Source organism: Pleuronectes platessa, chromosome 19 (assembly GCF_947347685.1).
Source record: "Pleuronectes platessa chromosome 19, fPlePla1.1, whole genome shotgun sequence".
Taxonomy (NCBI): domain Eukaryota; kingdom Metazoa; phylum Chordata; class Actinopteri; order Pleuronectiformes; family Pleuronectidae; genus Pleuronectes; species Pleuronectes platessa.
Genome location: NC_070644.1, coordinates 13,478,763 through 13,504,409, shown reverse-complemented (window position 1 = coordinate 13,504,409; position 25,647 = coordinate 13,478,763). Strand labels below are relative to the sequence as shown.

Here is a 25,647-nt window from a genome sequence, read left to right as displayed (position 1 = left end):
TGTGTGTGTGTGTGTGTGTACAGATATCTTTGTGAGGACAATTTTGAGCCCTCAACCTACAGAGTGGGGACATTTTGGGAAAGTGAGGACATCTCTGCCGGTCCTCACTTTCCGACCCGCTTTAGATTGGTTGTTTCGGGGTTAATACCTGGTTTTATGTTTAGGATTAGGACTAGGTTTAGATTAGGTTGACAAGTCCCCCTATCCACTCCTGACCTTCATACATTATATTGGAATTCACATTGTTTCGTGTTCACTTTCAGGAAGAAGAACTGCAATCGAAACTCTGACACAAAATCACACATGGGTGACTTCACTCTCAGTTCCACTTTGGCCATGATCTGGCAGTTCTCGAGAAACAAAACATTAGATCATAAGTTTTGCTCCGTTTTAGATGGAAATTTCAAAAAGAGGAACATGGAAAAAGTTGCAAAACTGACAAAAAAATTACATCACATCATCCTTTTGATGCGAATAAGCAACCGGGAGGAAGTTTCCCAAAGTGCTGATGTCTCTCAAAATTTCAATTACAGCTTTCAATTTTCTATTTATTGAAAAGTGCAGTCGAGCTCATTTGTATGCAACATTATCAAATACTATTCAAAGAAGGGAATTGCATTTTACTGCATGGAGTGCGGCCGAGAGACGGGGATCAAAAGTGTGATTAAATGGGAGGTGAGGGGGTTTATAAGAAGACGGCCTTTTGTGTCCTCTCCACATAACGTCAACAACTTTAAATCAGCCTCCATCCTTCCTGTCTCAAATATGCCACACACTTAATTCTACATTTCCTCCCCAGGACCAATCTGTAAGTGCATAAGGGTGGGAGTCGGGCAATAGGTGGTTTGTTCTAATAAAACTCATCAGCCTGGAAAAGCATCGCGACGAAATCTCGTATCCGAACGCCGTCCCTGCAGTTTGCTGTCGTCACGTTGGACATCTTGACAGGAGGAAAGCAGTTTACCGCAGCTTCCTGGGTCGTAGCAGCCAATTCAAATTGGATTGGGAGCATCTGCTGCTTCATTAAGAAATTCCGCCAGAGGAGGTTCATTCTGTGAAATGAAGAAGCACCAGGGCTTATCTTGCAGAAATTTCTTTCTAAACAAGGACTGGTTTGTTTCAGTTCAGTTGTTCCTCAGCAAATACGTTGTGTCCTCGAGGCTCTATTCACATATTCATTGCATTTCCAATCTGATAAAACATTTGTTAAGCCTTCGTTTCCCGCAGTGTTTACATCTGCTTGTGTGTTTTTTTCTTATTTTCAATTCCTACTGCGAGATGATAGTGAATCTCCCCCGTACCCGTGCATGCCAACAATACATAGAACCACCGGTGATCTTTTAACCCCCCCTGCCAAAATCCAATTCGACACAGCTCGGGGTCACCTTCTTCATTTTCCAAGGGACGACCTCCGGCGTGTCATCTGCACCCGTGTTTATGATTGGCCGTCTGCTGACTCCACGAAAGAGCCGCGTGACACAAGGACAAAGAGGATGAACAGGCCGGCGACCGAGCCGCTGCAAAGAAACCATCTGCTCAAACCAAACCTCGCTTTGAGACACTGCTGACTCTGAAAAATCAAATCAAGAGCTGGTACCTCCTCACAAACACACTCCTCAGATTAACTTCTGGACAAGGGAAACGGTGAAATAAAGGGAAAATCTGAATCTTGGCTTGAAGATTAACTTACAATTAGATTTAAATTGACATTTCCGTACATTCGGTCCATTCTTCTGAAAGCCGCTGAGATCTGTTTGATCAAGTGCCGACCAGAACGTGTTGACATGCCCACAGGATGATCAAACACTTCACCTTAATATTTCCACCAGTGACTGCACAGCCACAACTGGGAGGGGGGGGGGGGGGTAAAACGGCTTCATTACACCAGAGGCAACCGAGCCTAAGAACTGTAAAATTGGTCACAGAAATGGTATTGATCTGGTATTTCAAAGCGCTGCTGTGACCAGACTCGTAATGCTCCTCTTGTTAAGGCTCCCGCTCTGCTCTGTCTTTAAGCCACTCCGCGAGATATCATGTTGCAGGGTGTGTGAGAAAGAAGGATTTTCATTGACACTCAGAGTATTAATTAATTAGCAAAACTTAAATTCCACCAAGGACAAGGGACTTTGGGTTTACACATAGTAACCTTGATAACATTGCCCAATTTCCGAGCTTGTCAGCGAAGGAGAACACGTTTGCCAAGATTACAAGTTTCCATCACCGATCCTGAGTCATGCATCGGTAAAATGTAGCGTACATGGGACTGCCCATTCAGGGCAGGGTGACCTTGTCTGAAGCAGGAGTGGTCCTTACCCACAACCACCTGGGTCGCGGGCTAATGAAATGGGAGATGGGGAGGATGAGCCAGTGCGACCAGCTTGGGCAAGACAATGACTGATTGTCTGGGGAATGCTACCCAACATAATGCATTACCCCCCCGTAATAGACTTTAGTGCAGGACAAGATCCCCAGAGGACGAACAAGGTCACGGGTTTTTGGGGAAGGAAGCGACGCGAGTGTACGAAGGTTTGTTTCATGACCAGGTGGACAAAAGAAGTGGAAAACACATGGGTCCCTTATCCTTAACCTTGCTTAGCAGCTTGAATAGAAAAAACACGTTTACCTGCATCTCAAGCCAACAAGCCTGACCTTCTATTCAAGAGCGTCTCCGAGGCCGTGATATTTAATTTCCAGGGTAATATTAATCTTTACAGGATTGCCAAGAGATTTTTCTCAACAAAAAATAAGGCAGAAAGACATAACTAAATTCCTGCCATATGATTAGTCCATCAGGAAATATGGTGTCCGAAGCTGCTCCTGACATTTAATGAGGCCGGCTGACTGAGTCTGGCTTCAGTCTCTGGCCAAACGACAGCATATTTACAGCCATCACCCATCAAGCATCTGTCAGTCCGCTGTGCCTCTTACCCTGATGGATGGTCACCCCCTGGTGTATAGTGAGGAGCGAGCCATCCGACCACAGTGTCACCAGCGGTGGTTAATGACCCGCTCGAGGGCTTCCATGACGAAAGTGAGAGCGAAAGTTTTGACCAGTAACACCAGTCAACAAGGAACATGAAGAAATAGTACAACTAAATATGATTATCTAAGGTCAGGGGGTATTCACTTCAAATTCAGGTCCAGATAGAGAAGTTCTCCTCAAGCAAAAACCTGAAACATGACAATCCCAGCACCATAATCTTAGATGTTACATATTAGCATTATCAACACCTGACTGTCTAGTCAAATAAGGTATAATGCTATAATATATTACAGTTTTCACATTGAACTACATGGAGGGATTATAATCAAGTATTCCAATCAGAAATGTCAAGTAAAAAAACAAAATACATGAAGTTGAAAGTGCTCGGTTTTTGGTGAAAATTAAATAAATGGTGTAATTTAAGTGTAACTTTTTCTTTTTGTCAAAAACTCACAGTGGAAAGTCACTTTTCTTTGCCTCACTTATCACTGTCTATTCTCTCTCATCCCGTTTGGGGTTCATTCACAAACACACACACACACACACACGTCGATTCGACCTTCGCCTCCCGTTTAGTTTGAATCTGAGTGATTGAAGAGAAGAACAAAACTCTCACTTCCTGTGGTGAAGCAAATCGGCAAGCCTGATTTCGCCTGGAGTTCAACTTCGGTAAACTTTGACATTCGCCTGCAGTCGTGATGCGGCTCTGCCCACCGACCCACTGGTCTGATTGGCTGAGCGGTGTAATGTGAGAGGATTTTATAAAACCCATGCAGTTGGTCTGTTGGCTGAAAAGGCAAGAAAAATGGTGCACCTGTTGAAATAGTTCGTCTGTGTAAAACCCTCTCCTCCAGCACTGAGGCGTATCCTGGCATTTAATCCTGGGATTAGTCCGTGGCACAATAAATCGAGCAGGAGGTGGATTCCTGTATTTATTTCTGTGAAGTAAAAGCCAGACTGCTCTGTGATCATGATGGATGTGCACTTAATGCTCATTCCTGGTGAATGTTATTAGCTGCTATGAATGTTTCACTGCTCGATGCGGTGGGTTATGAAGACAGACAGCCGCCCACTCGTATCCAATAACTTGTCTCGCTGGTAAAATGTTTATCAACAGAAATGATGTGTGCCGTCCTTTGCTTGTTGTGAGGGACGCAGACATTACGCTTCGGCAGCGACCCGTGAAGAAAGAACAGTGGTGATGTTTTAGTCTGATTGACACACTATAGAAGTGGAGGAGGAGGATTCAAGTTTTACTAGAAGGTGACGAGAGGAATCTGTCTTAAGTCATCTGTAAAACGAGCTGAGGTCTTTAATCCCTGTTTGGTGAAACCTGTGATTGTCCCAGGAATGAAGAGCAGGAGCTCTCACTGGATATTGGAGTTAAGTAGGAAAATGATTTCCACTCACACGGAATGTCAGATATAAGTCATATTGTTTCCATTTAAATGAGAACAATGTCAGAGAAGTGGAGGCGGACCAGCTTAAAGATTACGTTTTCTACTGATGAGTTATTCATACGAGTGAAATACAAGTATGAGATTTATTAACCGAGCTGGGAGGCGGCTCTTCCTTACCCAGGTATTCTCTCCTCATGTTTCCCCCGACTTGTGTCTCGAGTCAGGGCCTTGCTATTGAACATGAAGGTCTCCTTAGAGCTGTTTTCCACCTGTCAGGATGTGTTTAGGTCTGCTGGCGAGGCAGCTGCCATGTTCTCCTGATTGCCGGATTAAAGGGACGAGAGTTAGGATGCCGGCCGAGAGAGATAGCATCGACACTCGGCAACAACATGGTGGCAGCTGATGGGTGAGGCGCGGTGACTTCTTCATTTATTTCCCGCCAGACTGCCCCAATGTATGAAACGTTGATTGGACAGAGGAGACGGGAAGGGAGCACACTCAACCCTGTCAGATTCCAATTCAGCAGGGAGGCCAGACGTCTGGCACAGTGACATGAAGACCCACGAGCACATCGCTCCCTTCAAATGTTTCCAAAAAAACGTGTGTGTTATTGTTAAACTGCTGGTAAATGATCTTTGACATTATTTACTGAATTGACTCTTAAAGCATTTTATTAATACTTACATCAGATGCAGGAATAAGCATTTAAAGAAGACAGTGAAAGATGTGTCTCCACTTTCCTCTGTTGTACAAACCTAAAGCTAAAATATCCCAAGGGACCTTCATCAATTGCTTTTGCTGTCATTTTGAGCCAGAGTCTGCTCGGTCATGGTCGTGGTGTAGAGCCGCAGTGTATTTTTATATATTTGTATACAATCACAAAAAAGTCCTATCAATTCAACTTTATAAATTTAAATTGCAGGAACACGTTTTCATGTGTAACAGATACTTATACTTTAGATTATGTCTCGACCAATAATGTAGATTTTCAAAAATCTCAATGAATAAATTGTATATTTTGATATTTAAGTAAGACCTCCATGTGTGTCTAGACTGAGGTGGAATTTTGTCTTTTCTTTGCAGAGCAGTTGGACGCTGTCGATATCAACCAATCACAACTCTGGATTTTAAAGGTTGCATCAGTGGCCAATCGGATTTCCACGCCGCACCTTCGTCAGTCCTCAGACAGGCCTCGGGCGGTCAGAGATATTCAGAAGGGTGCAGCGTGATGTCCTCATTATATTTTAATACATCACTTGAATACGTGATGATTTAAAAATTCAATTAGAACTCCTGGGCGCTCTTCTCGCCCCCGTTAAGAAATAAAATACGTCACTAATGGTCACGAAGACTCGCCATTAACATTTCATCGGGATGCCAGGGAGTTGTCGCAATCGCTGTTAATGACAAAGCGGGCCATCTGCCGCGGCAACAGGTAATTCAGGGAATCCATCATAATCTCAGAGTGATACAGTAACACAGCAGACGCCCAAATGTCTGGTTGGTCTGTTCTCTGACATCCAGCCAGAAGTTTAATTCCTGCTCTTCAGATGTTGTTGCGGTCGGGTCTGAGGTCTTCCAGCAGTGGCGGCTGAAAAAAAAAACCCCACATGAATAAAACATTCAAGAGCTGTATTTTTTACATCTCATTTTCATTGAACCCTATGTTCTAAAGCATGATGACATCATAACCTTCCTCATTGAATCGGACCCCTGGGTTCACGTATGAGCGCGGGGGGGGGGGTGACCCCAGCCTGACCCCCGCCGAGGACAAATTAGTATTAGCTAGTTGTCCGAGCCGGAGCAGGTACTCGTGGTGCATCTGAATTGCGATAAAGGCTTTGTTCCATCAAATATTCATGAATGGCCGTGCATTACAGCCCGTGACGTACGCCCGCCGATGTCTAATTGCCAATTACACCTGCGGCTCTCGGAGCACGATGGTGAAAAGTGATAGTGAGCGCAACAACACAAAAGAAGCCACTGTCGGGTCGGTTCTTAATGCGTTTTCTCATTAAAAAAAACGTGAACAATAAAAATTTATAAATATCATGATAATGGTGTTTTGAAGGACGGTGAAGGATCCGTGTTGTGAGAAGATGAGTGCGGGAAGGTGACCTCAGGAGGAATTGATTAGAGAGCGCCACGTCCAGGAAAAACACCAGCCATGGATACTGGGAGATATAACATCTATACTGACGTTTTAACAGCCGGCTTTATACTGGTGAATCACATCACATCACTCTGTGGATACCTTCATGTGTGTGTATCCAGGACAATTGTAAACCCTATACTTCATCAGTACTCCTCGGCCAGAGGGTACTTAAATCGTACCCTTAAAATTAAGAGTACCCCTTATGTATCCTGGACAAGAAGCTGGTTGTCTTTACATGACCACAGTATAATAAAGTATGCAACTCATGGATGAACTGGATAAAAAATTGTGTTAGGGTTAGGGTTAGTCAAAAGTCAAGGTCACTGTGATCTCAGTGTGCGACGCTTTGAGGCAAATTCGTCAAATTTCCTTCAAATATTCACTTGGACCCAAAGATGAACCAATTAGTATTATGTGGTTGGAGGTCAAAGGACAAGGTCACGATAACCTCACATATTACCAACAGCCACAGAGAGTTTCATTGAATCATGTACAGGACTCAAGGTGATGATCTGATTTGAATTTGGAGGTCAAGGTCAAAGTCACTGTGATCTCACAAAGCCCGTCTTGCTCCATGAAAGTGTGTTCTCTTGAGAACGCTTTGAGAATTCCTTCAAATTTGGCAAAAAGACGTTGGTCAATGATCAAGGTCACGTTGACCTTGGAAAACATTTGTTTAGCCTCATGGACAGGATATCTCAAATCTAACTTTGGGTCATTTCTTCAGTTTAATCACTCATCATTTGGACTCAGTGATAAATTAGAATCAGATTGCAGGGGTCAAAGGTCACTGTGCCCAGCTATGAATCAAACTGAACTGGTTGTCAGAGGCACATAATTCCAGTAATTCAGATTTTCTGTCCTTGAGACATCTGTATATGCAGAGGGATCCCTCCTGTGTTGCTCTCCCTGACGTTTTCTTCCTTTTCAGGTTAATGCACAGTTTTTTTCACCTCGTTTGATTTCTCATTTTGACGGATCGCTCAATCACAAGTGTCTCACAGTGATAACTCAAACCTCTCTTTGAGCCGAGCCTCTTTACGGCCAGATGAAGTGAAAGGGTGCAAGGACATAAAACAATAAATATCTGAGACATTTCCTTTGTACACATCGGGGGACGCTGTTTCAATTCTGAGCACATAAAAGCTCTCCGTGGTGTAACCTTGTATCGTTAATTACAGAATCCCAAGTGAATCCTTCACGGTAACCTGTTTGGATGTGGTGCCATTGATGAGATGTTTGGAACTCCTTTATGCGCCATTAGTTTAATAGATTGCTTTTTCCGTGCAGGGAAAACACTGTAGGTTTTTTAAAAAACAACTGACCTGTGTTTCCTTAAGATAAAGATGAATCTCATCACAAGAGTGTTTGATAGACTTCGCCTCAACACTTACAAAGAAGTGTACTAAATAACGTGCAACAGCATCTGAATAGCAAGTAGAGGAGCCTGTAAGACGCCAACTGATATAAATCCAATGAGATGTGTAATCACCTCCAACATATTTCACAGCAGGAGATGCTAAGACTTTGACTGTCGCTTAGATCAAACCAGTTTTCAGACTAAAGGGAAACGCCTAAATTAATTAACTGAACAAAGCCGTCCTCTTCTTTTACCAAGTGAAACTTCAAGTAACTGGAGTTTCAGCTCAGTTCTGAACAGTAGCAGAATCACGGAATGTATATATTTTATTAGCATTATTCATTTATAAGCCTGTATATGACCAGATTAGTCCCATTGAGATCAGACAAACACACAGATAAATAACATTGAAACTTGATCATATTAAACACCTGCACAGGGACGACCTGACCTCAAGGGATTTTACCAAAGTTTTAAAATGATTCAATGTTACAAGGTGGTAAAGCTGAAAATCATTCTGTAAATAATTCCATGCTCTAGGTGCTAAAAACTTAAAAGTTTTCATTTCCAATTCAGTCCTGACCTTGGGAACAACAAATTGTAAAAAGGTGCAAAGAACGAATATTATGTCTTCAATCATTCTAGTTTAAAAGAGAAGATAAACAGGTAGGAATGTCCCCATCTGCCAACATGGAGAAGGCAGGGTGTATAACATATACTACAGCCAGCCACCAGGGGGCAATCAAGAGGCTTCACTTTCGGGGATCTGTCCCGTTGTCCGTCTTCATATCCATTCTATGGGTGAGACTGACTTCAAACAGAAACAGTGTGTCCTCACTACGCTACGTTTCCAACAGATTCATTTGAGTCTCTATGAACTCTTCTCATTTCTCGCTCCACAACTCCATAATAAAACAGAAATTATGAGCCATGCTATGCTCTCTCTTCTTTTTTTTTTTGTCTCTCTGCTCAACAGGTCGGCTTGTGTCACAAATGCTACCATGGAAACAAGGCTCTCTTTGGCCTGGGGGTAAAGTTGCTAACTCTCAAAGCTTAGAAATAACTTTATCTTTAGACTTTTCTGTGAGACCTGCAAAAGACGTGTAAGAGCAAATAACAGTATCCTCGTGAAATCAGCCGCAGCCAACAGACACTCTTTATTTTATATCACAGTCTTAAAGTGCAGCTTAACTGATCCTGTTGTGGTAAATGATCCTCACCCGGTCGACCTTGTTTTCCTGTGACTGCGGTCATGAGTGGACATGGGGAGGAATTTACAACAGTTTTCCTCAACCTCCCGGACGTCAGCAGCCGTGGGTTCGATGTCTCTTCCCTCCCTGTACTTTCAGGTCTGTGGACGCCCCTCCGCCCCCCCTCGATGTTTAATTTGATGATGAGAGGATGGATGTCAGGACCGAGCTCCTCTCCAGCGGTAGAAGCCCCAAAACTAGGACGCCCCCCCCCCCCCCCCCCCCCCCCTATGAATGACCGCCATGTCTTCTTTTGAACCCTGGGAGGCTCATATAGTGTTAGTTCTTTACTTATAGTTGCAACTGCACAGGCTTCCATAGCAACACAGAGGTGACTCACACTTCACTCATCTCATGAAATATTGGCTGGTTTGAGTTTGACAGAGTCTGAAAGTGACTCAGACGTTTTTCTGCACAGCATGAAGAGCAAAAGTTTGACATTTTGTTTTGTAAATGATTGTGTAATAAAATACAATTGCTTTGAGTTAAAGAGGCTGTGTTGGTTTTAATAATCTTTTAAGTGATGAAATGTTTAATAAAAGCTCTGAGTTGTGTCGTCGTTTAAAAGCAGTGCAAGTGTATTCATATAGGCCTACAGCAACATCCAGACAAAAAGCGATCTAAACAACATCGCCTGGCTACACAATTACTGGATATCTATGCTTCTCCTCACCGTGTGGCTCCAGAGTTTTGTAGTCTGCGTTAAAATGATTAAAGTCTTAGAATCTGAGTCATCACAATGCCATCATACTGCCGAGGAGAAAGAACAAAGCCTGCTATTCAGGTTTTAAGTAGTGTGCCTGTGTGAGCACGGAGCCAGCGGGGGGGGGGGGCTCAGGTGCGGCAGAAAGACACAATTCCCTTACATTCAGAGGGGAATAGACCTGTCAGTCCCGTAAACCCTTCGAAGAACCAACCGGCGGAACCACATGCAGCACTCTCAGCCCACGTCACACACTTATCTGACGTGTACCAGGGTGGAGAGATACCAAAGCGGGGGGGAATCATTATGCGAGATGCAAGGGGAGTCTTCTGGGGGAATTGGGGAATGTTTGTGTTTTTTCAGAGGGTTGACTGTGTTGTTGATTCGGATGCACCGCAGTGAACACACATCACATTTCAGCCTCGGAAACACAAACCTGAGGGTGTGTGATGCTGCTTTGTTTTGGGGTTTAAATAAAGTCTGCAGTGTGTAGCACTCTCTCTTGGCTCACTCGCTCCTCGGGATATTTGTCATGAGCAAATTCAGATTTAGCCTCTAAGCCACAGTCACTTTTTTGAAAGACATTTTTGTCTCATATCTACAATAAATCTGGGGCCTTAACGAGAGTCATAGAAGAAAAGAAAACTGCATTGTTCCCATGGGAAATCCTGCCTGCAGGGATGAGTGAGCAACAAGCTAGTTTGCTCTGGGTTGTGTGTTCCACCTCCTCTGAGTAGTTCAGGTTATTTCTTCATATTAATAAGTCCCGGCATCAATACTATATTAAAGGAATTGATTGACATTTTTGCGAAATATGCTTATTGACTTTCTTGTAGAGAAATGGATGAGAAGATTGACACTTGTGTCCGCAGGGTAAATATGAAACTACAGCTGCACCTGCAATATAAAGTCATTATAAAAGACCAAGTTGCTGATGCCCAAATGGCTGTAAAAGCCCAGTATACGGAAAAATACAGCCCCAAGAAATGATCAGCTTAGCTTTGATCTTGTCTTTGTTGGTGTGTTGTCGCTGATGAGTCAACACCTCAAATCCAAAAATTCTATTTTATATTCTGCATTTAATTACATTTTTGTTTGCTCATGAACCGTTAATGCTCCAAATGAACTAGCCCTGGGTTTAAGTTAATTTAGTTTCAGACATCCAAATGTGGTAGTCTACTGTCAATATTGCAGCCAAACTAAAAGCTGAAATTCAAATGGCCTGTATCTATCTTCATCCATTCACACCCATTCACACAGTGCATCTACGTGCAGCACCTTCACTACCACACGGCATTCATGCACTGGCGGCGCTGTCGGGGGCAACTGGGGGTTCAGTATCTTGCCCAAGGACACTTGGGATCAAACTGCCAACCTTTGGTTAGAGGACAACCCGCTCTACCTCCTGAGCCACAGTCGCCAAAACAGATAAATAACTTGGCTCAAGAGCTTCACCTGTTGCTGCATTCACACTTTCCTGCGGCATTAAACGCTGCCAGCCGACTCTCTGTATTATGATCCAACAGGCTTTTGACTTGGAGAAAATCTCATTACAGGTTTTGAGTATGTGTGTGTGTGTGTGTGTGTGTGTGTGTGTGTGTGTGTGTGTGTGTGTGTGTGTTTGTGTGTGTGTGTGTGTGAGAGAGAGAGAGGGAATGAGTGAGTGAGAGAGAGAGAGAGAGAGAGAGAGAGAGAGAGGTGTGTGTTAGAGAGAGAGAGAACATCAGTGTCTCCTGCAGCGTTCCGTCTGTATCAGATGAGAAGGGGGGTCATCTAGGAATCCCTTGAATCTGCTCTCAAGGAAAAATCCCACTAAAATCTCCAGATTGAATTTTATTTCTCGCTCTCTTTCTCTCTCTGGATAGAATCAGCTCGTGCGCGCTGCTGCTTTATTTTCTTTTTCATCGATTCTTTCTTTTCCATTTTTTTTTAAGAAGATGCCGAAACGGGAAAGAAAAGTGATGCAGAGAAGATCGGGAATCGACCGTTTGACAGCGCAAGACTGGCAGTAGGAATCAATCATCGATTTGTTGCAAATATATTTTTACTTCATCTAAAACATTTTCATTATTTTTACCATTATTTTCTGTTTACCTTGTGGGATTAAGATTTGTATATACGAGCTAATCGAGTCGTAACGGGTCAGTGAAGGCATCATCACCGACAGAGTGGAGCTCTGCGCATCAAGCTGCACGAGAGCAAAAAGTTTTTAAGATGTCATTTTTATAAGATCGCCTGTTCGCTTCACGTCCAGCTCCCAGTACGCTGCTGCAGGCTCTGCATTGAAAACCAGAGGCGATTCACAAGATGCACTGTTGATCAAACACGAAGGAGGTCTTCTTTTCTTTTTTTGGACGATATCATACCACGCGACGAGGGGTTGAAGAGTGTTTTTTTGTGTGTTTTTGCTCGAACTCTTCTTTTAAATCGAGGACAGTAGCAAAGCGTCTCTGTTGCAAACTCTGGAGAGCTGGGCTATATGAAGATCGCCACACAGTTGTTGGTTTCCCCTCGCAGAAATGCCAGTGCGTGCTGTGACCACCAGGTTCATGTACAAGGGACTTTGCACTATTCCAGACATCCTCACCTACCGGACTCCTGTAATCCTGCCTGAGGATGAGGTGGAAGGTGAGTCTTGGTTGGATGGATGGATGGATGGATGGATGGATGTTAGGTCTGTTGGATTCTCGGTCTGTCGGATGGATGGTCGGTCAGTTGGTCGGCTGGTTGGTTTGTTGATTGGTTGGATGGATGGTTGGATGGATGGTTTGCTGTGTGGCTGGATGGTTGCGCTGTGATTTCAAGTTGTGAGTGACTTGCAGCGTCAGAATCCAAGGTCCGGCTCGTGAACCAGTTCAGGACCCTGGAGAGATCCTGCCAGTGTGCGCTTCTTTTCCTCATCCACACATCTGGGTGAACTGAGGGCTGTAGGTCTGCATGTTAAAAAGCTTCGGTACTAACTTACATATGTTCCACATCATGGTGAGAGTTCACATATTCCATAACATTCAGCACATTCTTCTGTATATGCTTCATGGTGATTCTTTTATCTCTTCACCTGTGTCGGTTTTTTCATTTTTTTGACAATTTCTATTTCAGTTTTTTAATTTCACATAATTCCCAAAGAATACAATAACTAATAGCTAACAACCCGCATCTACTGGTTCCCCATACATTACACGTTGTCTTAAACTGATGCTTTCAGACAGTGCAAACATAAAGCTATATTATGGCACCTGTGAGACCTGATTTCACCTGGTGTCCCTCCCTGTAGGTCATTTGTTTCAGAAAGACAAGGCTTCAAATTGGTCCTACAAAAAAGCACAGCCTCAAATGAAGAAAAAAAACTGTGATGAACGTCAGTTTGATAAGAAGCAGACGAACAATACCTCTTCAGGAAAATCTATGCCAAGATAAAAAGCAGTTATTAAGATGGAAGATTGATTCATTTCCAGACTTGAATCGTATCTTGATATTAATTAATAAAAAAAGAAAGGACCCATCTAAGACACAGCGCCGCACTTAAACCACATAAAAGATTCATGGGAGCATTAAAATCAATCTTGCCGTTGTAAACGTGGTGCACAGCCGTTGAGATTGGACGTCTCGTTCTGGCAAACGGGCAGCTGGCTGTGATTTGGAACAAAGCCAGGCAGACTAGAATAAAGAGATAACTCGATCAGATTCGATATCAAGAAAATCAGTTATGAGAAGGGAATTCCATTTCCCCTTTATCTGTCCGTAGGTTGCCCGGGCCCACAAGTGGCTGCCTGCCCTTGCTTTGAGCCACTTGTGTGACATTGAAAACGCTATGACGGCATAAATTTAATTAAAAAAAGGTTGGCTGTGGGAAAGAATTAGAATTAGAGCAAGAGCGAAATGACAAGGGTGCTGTTGTGTTGCAGGAGAAGTTGCGTAGTCAATGATGATAGAGCTTTTTTTCGGGTAATGAAGGAGTCAAAGACTGTGGCTCGCTAATTGAGTTGCATTAGATATTCAGGACATAGTGTGACAGAGCATCCGAGCGTGACTGTATTTATCCAGGGACGACTCGCAGAGCACATAATTCACTGCTACAATTACATGGCCTCGCACCTCAGCAGGGTGAACACCGCTCTACCTTGTTTTTCGCACCCAGCAGCTCCGCCCACGCAGGTTTACTGAACAAGTTTAATTTACAGATCCTCAACCAGACCGAGGGTTGGGATCAGCAACCTCCCACGTACAGGTCGTCTCCCCCTTTACAGCCCGGCCGCTCCACCTTAACACGCAGTGTGGGAGCTGCAGGGCCGTTTGAACGCACATTGTTTGTCTGTGAACTCTGCTGCAGTCCACTGGGTCTCCAGAGAGGTCTGAAAATCAACCTATACAAATTGTTTCATCCACAAAATACTTAATTACCTCGGGGCAGAAGCTCATTTTATGTATATTTAATTATATATATACATACATATATACCCCTCTGAGAAATAGATTATAAACACATTACTGAACTGCAACACATTAAGCGTTGGAAAATGGCTGTAAAAATGACATTAGGAAAAAAGCACAGCAATGGTGGATGGAGTTTTTTGAGAATTAATCACGAAGCGAAGACAAGTTAAGAGAAAGGAGCAAAGACAATAAAACGCCAAACACCAAATTTAGTGTAGGATGAGTTTCATCCCTCCACCATAAGAAAGAATACTGATATAACTGATTCAAAGAGCCAAACATCTATATCCCCAACAAGGGCATTGACATTACACAAACACAATAATAGGAAATAGAATATTGTTTTTATTTGTGTGTATGAGTAAAGAAAAAGGAAACATGAGCTATGTCAAATTTTGTCAGTGACATTGTTGCAGGGAGCTGTCGTCTTCCACACTGACAAACACAGCACAACACAATCTGACGTTTAATAAAGATTTTAATTTGATCTATTGACAGTGTGATCCAGACTGGACATCTGCTGCTGCTCTGTTTCATTCAACCAAGTGTGAGATTCAATTTAAATCAAAGACACTCTGTTGACGAGGCTGAAGTTTCCTTTGACTCTCATCGTTATATTCCCAGTTATCACTGGGAATATAACGACAGAAGCTTGCAGTGAACGGGGGAAGACATTGTTTATAGAGGGTGAGGTGTAGGCAGAGTTATTAAATACCTCAGCTCCTAATGGATCTGCTTCCAGGGGGTGTTTTTTGAACAGATGGTTGCTTATAGCAGGCGGGTCAGTGGCGAGGCTTCTTTGCCCTTGTATCATGCAGTTGTCTTAAACCCTCATATGTATTCAAACCAGTGCTGCTGTAAAGCCAACTCTTCTCCTGCTTCATCTAAAGCATGTGGACTTAATATGCTTCTCATTCCAAACCTGGGTTGTTGTGAAACAGTCTTTCAAACGTTAAGCTCTGGCTCTATCTCTTATTTCTCCGTGTTTCTGTGGCAGGGACCATCCATCACAAATTACCTCCACACACTTTAGCCATTCACACTGTTAATGTCAATGGCAGCAGTTGCCACATTATTCCTGCCAGCACATCCATTAAACGTTTATGTGTGTAGTCAACCTGTGTGAAAGAGTTCGACCCGGTGAGTTTGGTGATGTGGACGTCTCGCTGTGCCAAGTGCCTCCCAGTGTCAGGAGCAAGGTATTAATACCAAGGTCCACAGCCAAGTTCAGCCTGGAACGACTGGGATTACCGAATACGGCCATGATGCTTTGACTTACGAGCACTGAGATCTGTCCATCACCTTTATAGAGTCCACTCTGAAATGTGATGCATGATCATGTGATGATATATATATCTACGCTTTGTATTAAATGAAAGACATCAATCTGTATTTAACACAATGCACTTGTCTCAGCTGTCAATCAGGACTTTTCACACCGTTCTAAGGACACTTTAAATAATTGATTTAATCCAAACTTACCAGAAAACCACTTCACTGCAGAATCGATCCCTTATTGAGGAGCTGTCATGTCGTCCATCTTATGTACAGTCAATGACGTTAAATTTGAAATTACAATCATTCAAAATGTCCCTGATTAGATCTTTACTGTAATGTGCATTTTTCTAATTTATTCTATACTAATGCGATTTTTATATCGACCCATGCACGAGTCCGAAATAAAGCCGAGCTGATATTTCAAATTATTTTCCTCCCGTTTCATTTCATTTTCATTCACGTCGTCAAAAGTCGATCTCACCTTGTTAACATTACAAATGAATTTACAATGAACTGGCAGACTCTCTAACTGCCCACATGCTGAAGCTGATAAGACTCGTGGTTTATGGCTCGACAGTCGCGTCTTCCTGGCAGTTGCACTCTTGGCGGTCGCTGCGAGCTCGTATCACATCCTCGGTGCATCCCTGACAGAGGATGTGAGCAGTGTTTGTGGATCATAGCCAGCAGGAGAATCCCCCAGAAACCAGGCATTAGAGTGGAGTGTGCACCGGCTTCCACTTTGTAGCTGTCGTCTTTATGGCTTAAAAAAACGGAGCAGGTTTCTGCAGCAGTATTGTAGCAGTTGTGTGTGTGTGTGTGTGTGTGTGTGTGTGTGTGTGTGTGTGTGTGTGTGTGTGTGTGTTTGTGTCAGGGATCTATAACTGCAAATATATTCTGCACACAAACAGAAGAATAGTTGTTAGGCCAGATTTGCAATAGTCAGATGCGCTGTTTTATTGAAAAACCACACTCACCCAGTTGAGTTCAGTGAATATAAATGCAGAATATTTGCTTGTTCATCTTTGATTTTGAGCAAACCGACAAAAGAAAGGTAACAAAAAGAAAAAGAAAGTCTTCTCCAGACCCCCCGACACTCCGTTATCTTTGCCCGTGGTTTGTTTGATGCGTCTTCCTCTGTGGCCAAAGACAAATCCCTGCTCATTACCGCTGTAGCCGCCCAGGAGAGATTCACAGCTTCAGATAACATTGTTTAACGTTATGAGAAGACGTTAATTATGAGACTGTGTCTTTTTATTGTCCCCTCGTCCGCCCTTCCACATCCGGCATATTTTATTTACATCATCGCGCTGAGTCGGGACACAAAGCAAATGTTAACTGATGAAACTGGTGCAGATGAATATTTATGATTATACAAAATTCATGCCACTTCTACCCTGGAGTCTCCCTTAGATGTGAGAACCCCTTCAGGTAATGTTCAACAAAGACTCGACTTAATGCGCTTTACTGTCTGAGGGGTGTAAAGTGCATCACTGAAGTCTGAGGGATCTAACTCGTCCTGTTTCATTGGAGAATTGATCGTATTCTCATCAGAAAACATCGGTTATGTCATTGCCACATGTTTGTTTTCAAAGTAACCATTAATATATCTTGTAAAACGAAGAAAAAGCAGCGTATGAGGGTGAAGAGGATACATTTCATTATAATCAAACAACAAAAGCCAGATAAACAATTATATCCGATCCGTTTATATGAGCATGAAGTCATATGAGTTATGCAGAGTTCCTGCAAAACAGCAGCAGCAATATAAAGTCCTGCTCTAATTCATAATAGAAATTATTCGTAATTGTTCTTTCCCAAAATAATGGTGTCTGGTAATTTAAGATGAGCCTCTGTGTTTGTGTGTGTGTGTGTGTGTGTGTGTGTGTGTGTGTGTGTGTGTGTGTGTGTGTTTCTGTGTTAGAATATAATAACTGTAAATCTCCTGCGGCAAAGAAAGGTAAAGATGAAGTGTAAATGTGTAGACTGGTTATGGATTGCTTTTGTGTTTGTGTGTGTGTGTGTGTGTGTGTGTGTGTGATTGTGTGTGTGTGTGTGATAATAGGAGTCTCCACGAGGACTATGAAGTATCATGTTCATCATATTTTAATTTTGACTAATTCGGTTACATATAAGTGACAGACACTGAAACTATGAACTACTCTGAATAGACGTGTGTAGTTATTATGTGTGTGCAGATCCTGTCATTTAAATGGCACATTCAAAATGTTGGAGACTTTAGCAACTTATGGAGCAGTAATTCAAATTAAACTTAATAAATTAAACCTAAAGCTAGCAGGTGACAAACCTACAAATCCCTATTAAGCAAGTTCCTGTGGCAGATATGTTCCTTGTGACCTGAATGTTCCCATCGACCTATGACCGAGGGCGTCGACTGGAACATCTACATAATTCTCACCGGTCACCGAAGGTGCAAAATACCTTTTACGTTCCTGCCAGTGGGTTCTCTTAAGAGACGAGTGCTTGTGAATGTGACTGAGCTGTCTGCTGGATGATGCACTGATCTGAAGTCTGTCAGAGCTGTGAAACAAACCCGGTCGTGAAAAGCATCTCAAGTTCTGTTGACTTAGAGAAACTTTGGAGACTGAGGACTACAGCTTGTTATTATCCGATTCTCTTCACTTCACTTCCCGCAGAGCGGAGCGACCTCTTCATCTGCCGCCTGCTGTGTTGACTCTGTTACAGTTTCCTGTGCAAAGTCATGATCATGACTGGAGGGGCAGAGGGGTTTGGCAGTAAAGCTGGACAGTCACGGTGGGGAGCTCCCAGTGGTGGTAAACATGGTGGATGCCTTTTCTTCAAGGATACAGTTGTTTGTTTCTGGTTCAGAAGAACAACATGAGTTTATGCTTCATCTGTTTTCACAAAGTTTCCTTGAATAGTGGAGGAGATTATTGTTGAAAAAAGAGCAAAGTCAACTGGTCGTTCTATAAGTTTAATGATTGGGTCGAGGAATTTACATGAAAGTACCTAATCTCTGGTGCGTAGAAATCACTCCACTGCATTCTTATAATAGATTGCATTTTCTATTTATTTGTACTTTTACTGAAGTAAAATGTTTGAGTACTTTCTCCTTCACTCTATTTTACAAACAAGTGGTAAATCAATGCAATACCCACTTTGCATTCTTGAAACAAATCCTCTCAGCTGCACTTGGAAAGGAACCAAATGTTGTTTATTACAGGGTTTGTCACAATAATTTAGCAAAAGGTATTTTTCAAAAATACATTTTAACACAGGATAAATAAGATTTATTAGTATTATCGACCACTCGGAAAAAAACACCCTGACCATTTCACACACACATCCATACAGTGTTTCTATACACAGCATATACTGAAAGCGGGGGGGTTCAGTGTATTTCTTAAGGACACTTTGACATGCAGACTGAGGGAGCCAGAGATCGAACTATCAACATCCTGGTTATTGGATTATTTATTATATCACAGATGTTGCAGCCTCTTCGGGAAAAAAAATCTTGGTTCCGTAGAAAAGGAATAATATCTCCCACATATGTTATAATTAATTCTTCCATTGTTTAGCCCAAACATGAATATCTGGTTGTATGATTTTTAATCAAAAATGTAATATCACCCTCCTCTTTCACACGATCTCCTCTATCTCTAAGCCTTTATTTGGGATTCCCCTTGTCATTGAGAGGAGACGTGGCCTCTCTGCCAGAGGCACTGACACTCTGCCAGGGTGCAGCGGCTTCTTGGCAACAGACTTTCCGTTCATGAGAGTTTTCAGCTCCACCAAGGACCAGCGGGATCCATCAGTGGGTCCGAAAAGTGGGGACGATCCGCTGCTCCTCATCCTCTGATCCGGGTCACATGGAAGGTCAGCAGACTTTTAAGTGCTGGGTTCAGATCTGGAGTTTGGAGACAAATCCGTGTTACAAAGTGTGCACAGGCTCCTGAAAGTGCATCTCCTCACAGGGGAGGGATGAGGATGAGGTTATTCATGATTTACAGAGATGTTGACTGAAGGACAAAGGTGATTGTCCAACTGTGGGTCAAATAACAAACAGCTCCTCGTCGAAGAATAAATAAACATCAATCGTCCTCTCAAGGAAACAATCAGCGGCATAATTCTTTCGGCAGCTGTTGGTCCAACCGTGAAATTGTCAGTCAATATTTAATTTTGTCCTTGCGTGGCAAAATCTGATGAATTGGTGATATCACCTTTGTTTCCGTAAAATACAACCGCCGCCCGAGTTAATGAAATTTGCTATTCTCCTTGTTGCCTCAAGTGACCCAGTCCTCTGACGTAGAGAGCGTACACCACAAAGCCCCGCCTGCAGGAGAAGCATGGGTTGTAGGGAGAGAGCGACCCAAATAAGAAAGACAACACCAAAAACACAAGAATATACTTTTGCTGCGATGTTACAAGCAATAAAATGCAAATATTCCTTCTGTGGTCCCTAGAAACCTGTTTGAGATGCTGCAGCTCCTGTTTTGAGGATGTGAAGTCTGCACATTGTCAGAAATAGAAAAGATTATTCATCGGTTTGAACAGAGGCAGCCACACTCACGACTCGATGCGCTTGGACCATCCATAAACCAGCTTTCAATAAACGGTGCTGTCAGCATTAGATTCGTATCTGACAGGGACTGTAGCTGGAGTGAATCACGTTTGTTTTGCTATGGGAATATTATTTTTGTCCTTATAAGTGAGGATGTATCATTGGTTACACCATGGGTCTGTTTGTTCAAATTTCCGGAGAGTATTTTACCAGAAAAAGTAGGTTTTATTCAGTCCTCCTTATTGTAAAATAACAAAAGGGAGAATGGACACTTGTTTGTATTTTGGACTTCAATCCAAGCAGATTCTGTTCTTTGGAATTTAAAAAATGTTGGGTTATTCTTTTCTTCCTAAACCAGACGATAAACATAAGATCATAATTAACTCTTTCTTCACAGAGAAGTCTTGGTTGTGTGCTGTGGATGCGTCTGTACACGTTTCCAATATTCACTCTTGTGTGAGACGATCAGTAGTCCGGCCACATTTCTCGGCTGGCTCGGTGAAATTCATTATTTGTCACGGGGCACAGGAGGTCGTGACACTGACACCGGTGCTTGAGGAAGATAGCTGAGCCTGAGCCTGTTGCACGCCGGCTGTAATTTAGACAAATACGCTGTGTCTGCTGTGTCAAGGTACAGTTCAGACAATGTCACATGTCGAGGAGGAGCTCAATTTATGCACCTCAGCAGTTTCCTATTGTCTGTGTATAGACGGCCACTGTTGACAAATCACTTGTAAACTTCGTGCACGCAAGATGGATGACCGGTGCCCGTCAGCTTGCAAGGCTGCATGCAAATCTCAGGGGACACGCGACCAATCGTGTTCTCGCATGCAAGGTGCTTCTCTCCAGTGTAGAAGCACTTAGTATAATTTCATGCTTTCAATGCATGAGGTTCAAATAAGGTTCTTACAAGCTGTTTAATTTTAAAATAAATTATAATTGAAGAAAGAGATGGTGAGTATTAATGACTGAATGTGTGAGCCTACACAGACTTCAGTATAAGGAGGAGTGAGCGGTTATGTTAATGTTTATTCTGTTGATTACCGTTTAATTTAATTCGGGTTTTTTCACACTTTTCCATCACTGCTTCAAGTATAACAGGCAAATATTGCTCATGTATTGATTTACATGGTGTGAGCAGATGATACCTGCTCGGCCGCCTTTCAACATGGTAACCTTACATCACTTGACTACTGAGAGAGCATCTTCTTCTTCTGTGTTCGGTTTATTGGCGGGTGGCAACCAAGGTCAAACTGCATTACCGCCCATTCTCCTGATCTGCCTCTTCATCCCGACTCTTCTTCGATACATATATACATATCGTTCCAGCTCCCGGAGAAATCATGGAGGGGTTGTGTATATTTGAGGATCTTCATCAAAAAGAGCCACCAACATTCAGCCTTTGATGTGCAACTGCTTTTCCCCCACTTCAAACAGAATCCAATGATTCATGATGAGGACCGCAGCCAAATGGTGATGTTTATGGATTATTTACCAAAAGTCTGAGATAATTATAAGCACATGAACCTGTGCACCGACTTCTGTCGGCACCAACTGTGTTGTGGTCAGGGCTGTTAGATCTGAAGGTGCCTGTTAGTTTACAACTATACAAATCAAGGAATTTTCTCTTTTATAATCTTAGCGGGAAAAAAAACATTTATACAATATTGATATAATAAGTCGGTGCCAAGGAAAGATTTGTGGCCAAGCATCCAATTACTTTTGAAGCCGAGGAGCTTGGGAACTACGTGCTTTAAGGGTCTGTCTCTCACACAGTTCTGTAATTATTGATGTAAACCCACTCTAATTATAGTATTAAAGTACTATCAATTATTTTATTTGGAACTTAACGTACAACTGATGCGTCTGTTTTCAACCAGCGTATCCTTGTCTCTCTCCGTGGTGCTGAAACTCTCAACTACAGTATTTCATCTCTCTTTTTATGGTGCTAGAGAATTCCATCATATTCACTATCTCATGCACTATTTTCTTTAGACCGTTTCATTTAGGTTCAAATTCTGAGTGTATCAATGTGTGCACTGTAGTACTGTAATAAGTTTTTCTGTGTAAATTAAAAGAAAATAGTCTCCATGGAGGGAAGGCCGGATTAGAGCAGATTAAAAAACAACTTTGGGAAAATTAAGTCTAAGTTTTGCGTATATAACAGAGAAAACTACAAACTTACTTCTGTATGTACCCGTCCATACCTATTTTTCCTTTCAACTTTAAAAACTGCTATTTTAGATTAACTCTTTTGACCTTTAACAAAGTGCTAAAACTGTTGTTATGAAAAAGAGCAGGAGACCAAAACAAGTGCAATGATGTGGATCACTCTCTGGAGAGATACGTGACAGCAAATCCTGATTTGGCTGCTCAGATAATGTCAGGATATAATTATTATTGGTTTGTGACTTCTTTAAGGGAACATACGAAAATGCTAAATATCCCCGGACTTTTTAATAGGACTCTCTCTGTGACTCTGCAATATTTTGAAACTTCTCGTATCAATTTCCCCTTTTCAAACACAAAAATATATTAAAACATGCTTCTCGTTTCTCAAAAGGAAGAATATCCCGATAATATCTAAGAAACAGCAATAACTATGAGCCAGACTAACTTTCTTAACACATTTATAAACTTTAAACTACTTTTCACTGTTGCAATAAACACTTCAAACACACATTATAAATCAACACCTTCGACTGAGCCAGCTGTTGCAAAGTGATAAATCTGTATTTGCCTGTTTGCTGTTCCGTGCATCTCCGCTTTCTCTAAACTTCTCACTCAATCATCGCCCTCCTTCTTCCAACAGAGATTCGCGAGGCGTTCAAGGTATTTGACCGAGATGGGAACGGCTTTATCTCGAAGCAGGAGCTGGGGACGGCCATGCGCTCACTGGGCTACATGCCCAATGAGGTGGAGCTGGAGGTCATCATCCAAAGACTGGACATGGATGGTACGTCTCTCTCTCCGGGTCAGATCATGAGTGTTCAGGCTGCTGCATAAAACCCTGCAGTGAGATGTGCGTGGGCTTTTCTGTCTCACCAGGTGACGGCCAGGTCGGCTTTGAGGAATTTGTCACTTTACTCGGACCTAAAATCTCCTCTGCTGGAATGCCCGACAAGTTCCACGGGGCAGACTTTGACTCAGTGTTTTGGAAGGTAAATCATCAGCAGCCTCATCAGTCAGGTCTAATCAAAGTCTTCACCTTCTCCCTTATCAGCGTAATACAACTTCTTTCTTCTCTTTAGGACGTTTTATAGAAGGCTTTTTATGTTTGATTTTCCAATAAAGAGCCATGTGTTTTGATTTCAGAGGCATGGGGGTGAAGTGGTTAGCTGCTCTCACCTCAAAGCAACAGTTTAATCACGGGGAGATTGGGTTAACTGGAGTCTCTAAACCGTCCATAGGTGTGAATGAGAGCTACAACGCCTCTGCATGTCGGCCCTGTGACGAGCTGTGATCTGTCCCCCCCAAGAACCCTTAAAGGGTTAAGGGATAGGAAAATGACTGAAGTAGGATCTAATCATTTCAACATCAATAATGTTTTGCAGCATCATATTGACAGACAACACCTTGCACCACCTGCAGTATCCCCGTGCCTTGCATCCGGTTGCGTTATGAAATAATTTATTGTGGTGTCTTGCTTCAATGGGAATTATTGTCTGTTTTGACGGAACAGCCCAGTGAACACTTGCACTCCCTAACAAGCACTCATGACCAGGAGCCAACAATATTTATAGCGGATCTGCAGCTCGCGTGCGTCACTTTGGGAAATTGAGACGGAAGTTTTTGTTTTTTTTCTCTCCTGCGTTAATTAAACCTTTTTTTCCCTCCTCCCAGTGCGACATGCAGAAACTGACAGTGGACGAGCTGAAGAGACTTCTGTACGACACCTTTCGTGACCACCTCACTATGAAGGACATCGAGAACATCATCATCACTGAGGAGAGCCACCTGAACAGCCCAGAGTCCCACGTGGACATCGACAGTACGCTGCATTTGGAAGATTTTATTCCACACATTGTTGATCAGACATTAGGACATTGGCTAATATTTCTTTTTTCTACATTCTTTTCTCCACAGCAAGCCCAACACAACAGGAAAAACACACGTGTGTGCGCAAAAGCCTGATTTGTGCCTTCGCCATCGCTTTCATCATCAGCGTTATGCTCATCGCAGCCAATCAGATGCTCCGCAGAGGGATGAAGTGAATGTGCCGCTGATTTCAATATGGTTGGACTGAAAAAGCTCATGTCAACCCAAATACGTTTCTGTTATTGGTTTTGTTTCAGTGTTTTCAACGGCCGCCACGACGCTACAACAGCTTCTCTCCACAACGGATTACTTGATGTCATGCAGTGATTCTGTGTGACCACAACATGGTGAAACAAAAAAAAGGAACACATTTCAAGGGCTGGCTAGTACCCTAAAGCAGTCAGACTCAAATCTCTGATGTTTGTAATGAATTAGATAGTGAAGCAGACTGTAGAACACGTCCATGTACAGTATGTGCTGTAGTGATAGCTGTCTGCTGTGTCTAATATCTCTAAAACAACCAATGTTATGGATTAGAGCTCAATGCGATTTGGAATGCGCCTAATAACGGCTACAGTGCTAAAGCAATACAAAAGTAGCGATGGGATACATGTTGTTTTTTTAAATCACTTGCTTAAAACACAATGCAGTGTGTCTTTTATTTTAGTGTTGCTATATTTTGTGAGCGTGTGTGTGTGTGTGTTTGTGTTTGTGTGTGTATGTGTGTGTCTGTGTGCGAACTTGTACAGATATCTTTGTGAGGATGAGTTAGAACCTTCAACCCTAGAGATTTTGGCCACCTCCCACACACTAGCATTTAGTCGGGTAGGGGGTTAGGGAATGCATTATGCCAATGAGGGTCCTCACTAAGATAAATTAACAAACGTGTGTGTGTGTGTATTTTTTTTAAATTTTAATTTGTCCAATACTGTGACTAAATACCGGCGCAACCAAAAAAACATTCCCATATGTGTACTTTGTCTTTTGTGCTTGTACAATGCTTATACCTGCTCAACATCAGCATGTTAGCATTGTCAGTGTAAACTGTTATAGCCGAGTACTCACAGAGCCACTAGCTTGTCCAGGATAAAGTGCATGTGGTGTAGTTATGTACAGCTTTAGGACTACACATGTGACATCACACAAATCTGTCAGAGTGCACTGATTTGTCACTTTAGAAAAATAACATTTTGTAAAGCATATACTGATGTAAAAAAAGCAAAAGCATCAAAAGAAGAGAAGTACAAAGAACCAATGAATTAGAAAACTGCTGAAAAGAGACTTCGACCCTAAACCACATGCTGTGTTCTCCAGTCAGCCGTTCTGCAGAAAAATCCTGTGGCTTAATTCTAAGGATGTGACAGTCTTCTAAAAAAAAAAATCTAATTGGCTTGTTTTTTACACTCAGAGTGAGACCTCTCAGCGGAGCAGCTGGGGATTCCTCTGTAAGTCACACAGCTGTGTACCGAGCTGAAAGGTGGAGAGCCGTCAGGTTTAAGATGG

At 42.6% G+C, this 25,647-nt stretch overlaps 1 protein-coding gene across 1 annotated transcript; it reads left to right on the top strand.

Moving 5' to 3' along the window:
* Window positions 1–12,370: 12,370 nt before the first annotated feature.
* Window positions 12,371–24,320, top strand: cabp7b (calcium binding protein 7b). Its single transcript, XM_053411820.1, has 5 exons — window positions 12,371–12,479; window positions 22,919–23,062; window positions 23,155–23,267; window positions 23,950–24,097; window positions 24,193–24,320. Exons 1-5 carry the CDS (start codon window positions 12,371–12,373, stop codon window positions 24,318–24,320), a joined length of 642 nt encoding a protein of 213 aa, XP_053267795.1.
* Window positions 24,321–25,647: the final 1,327 nt, after the last annotated feature.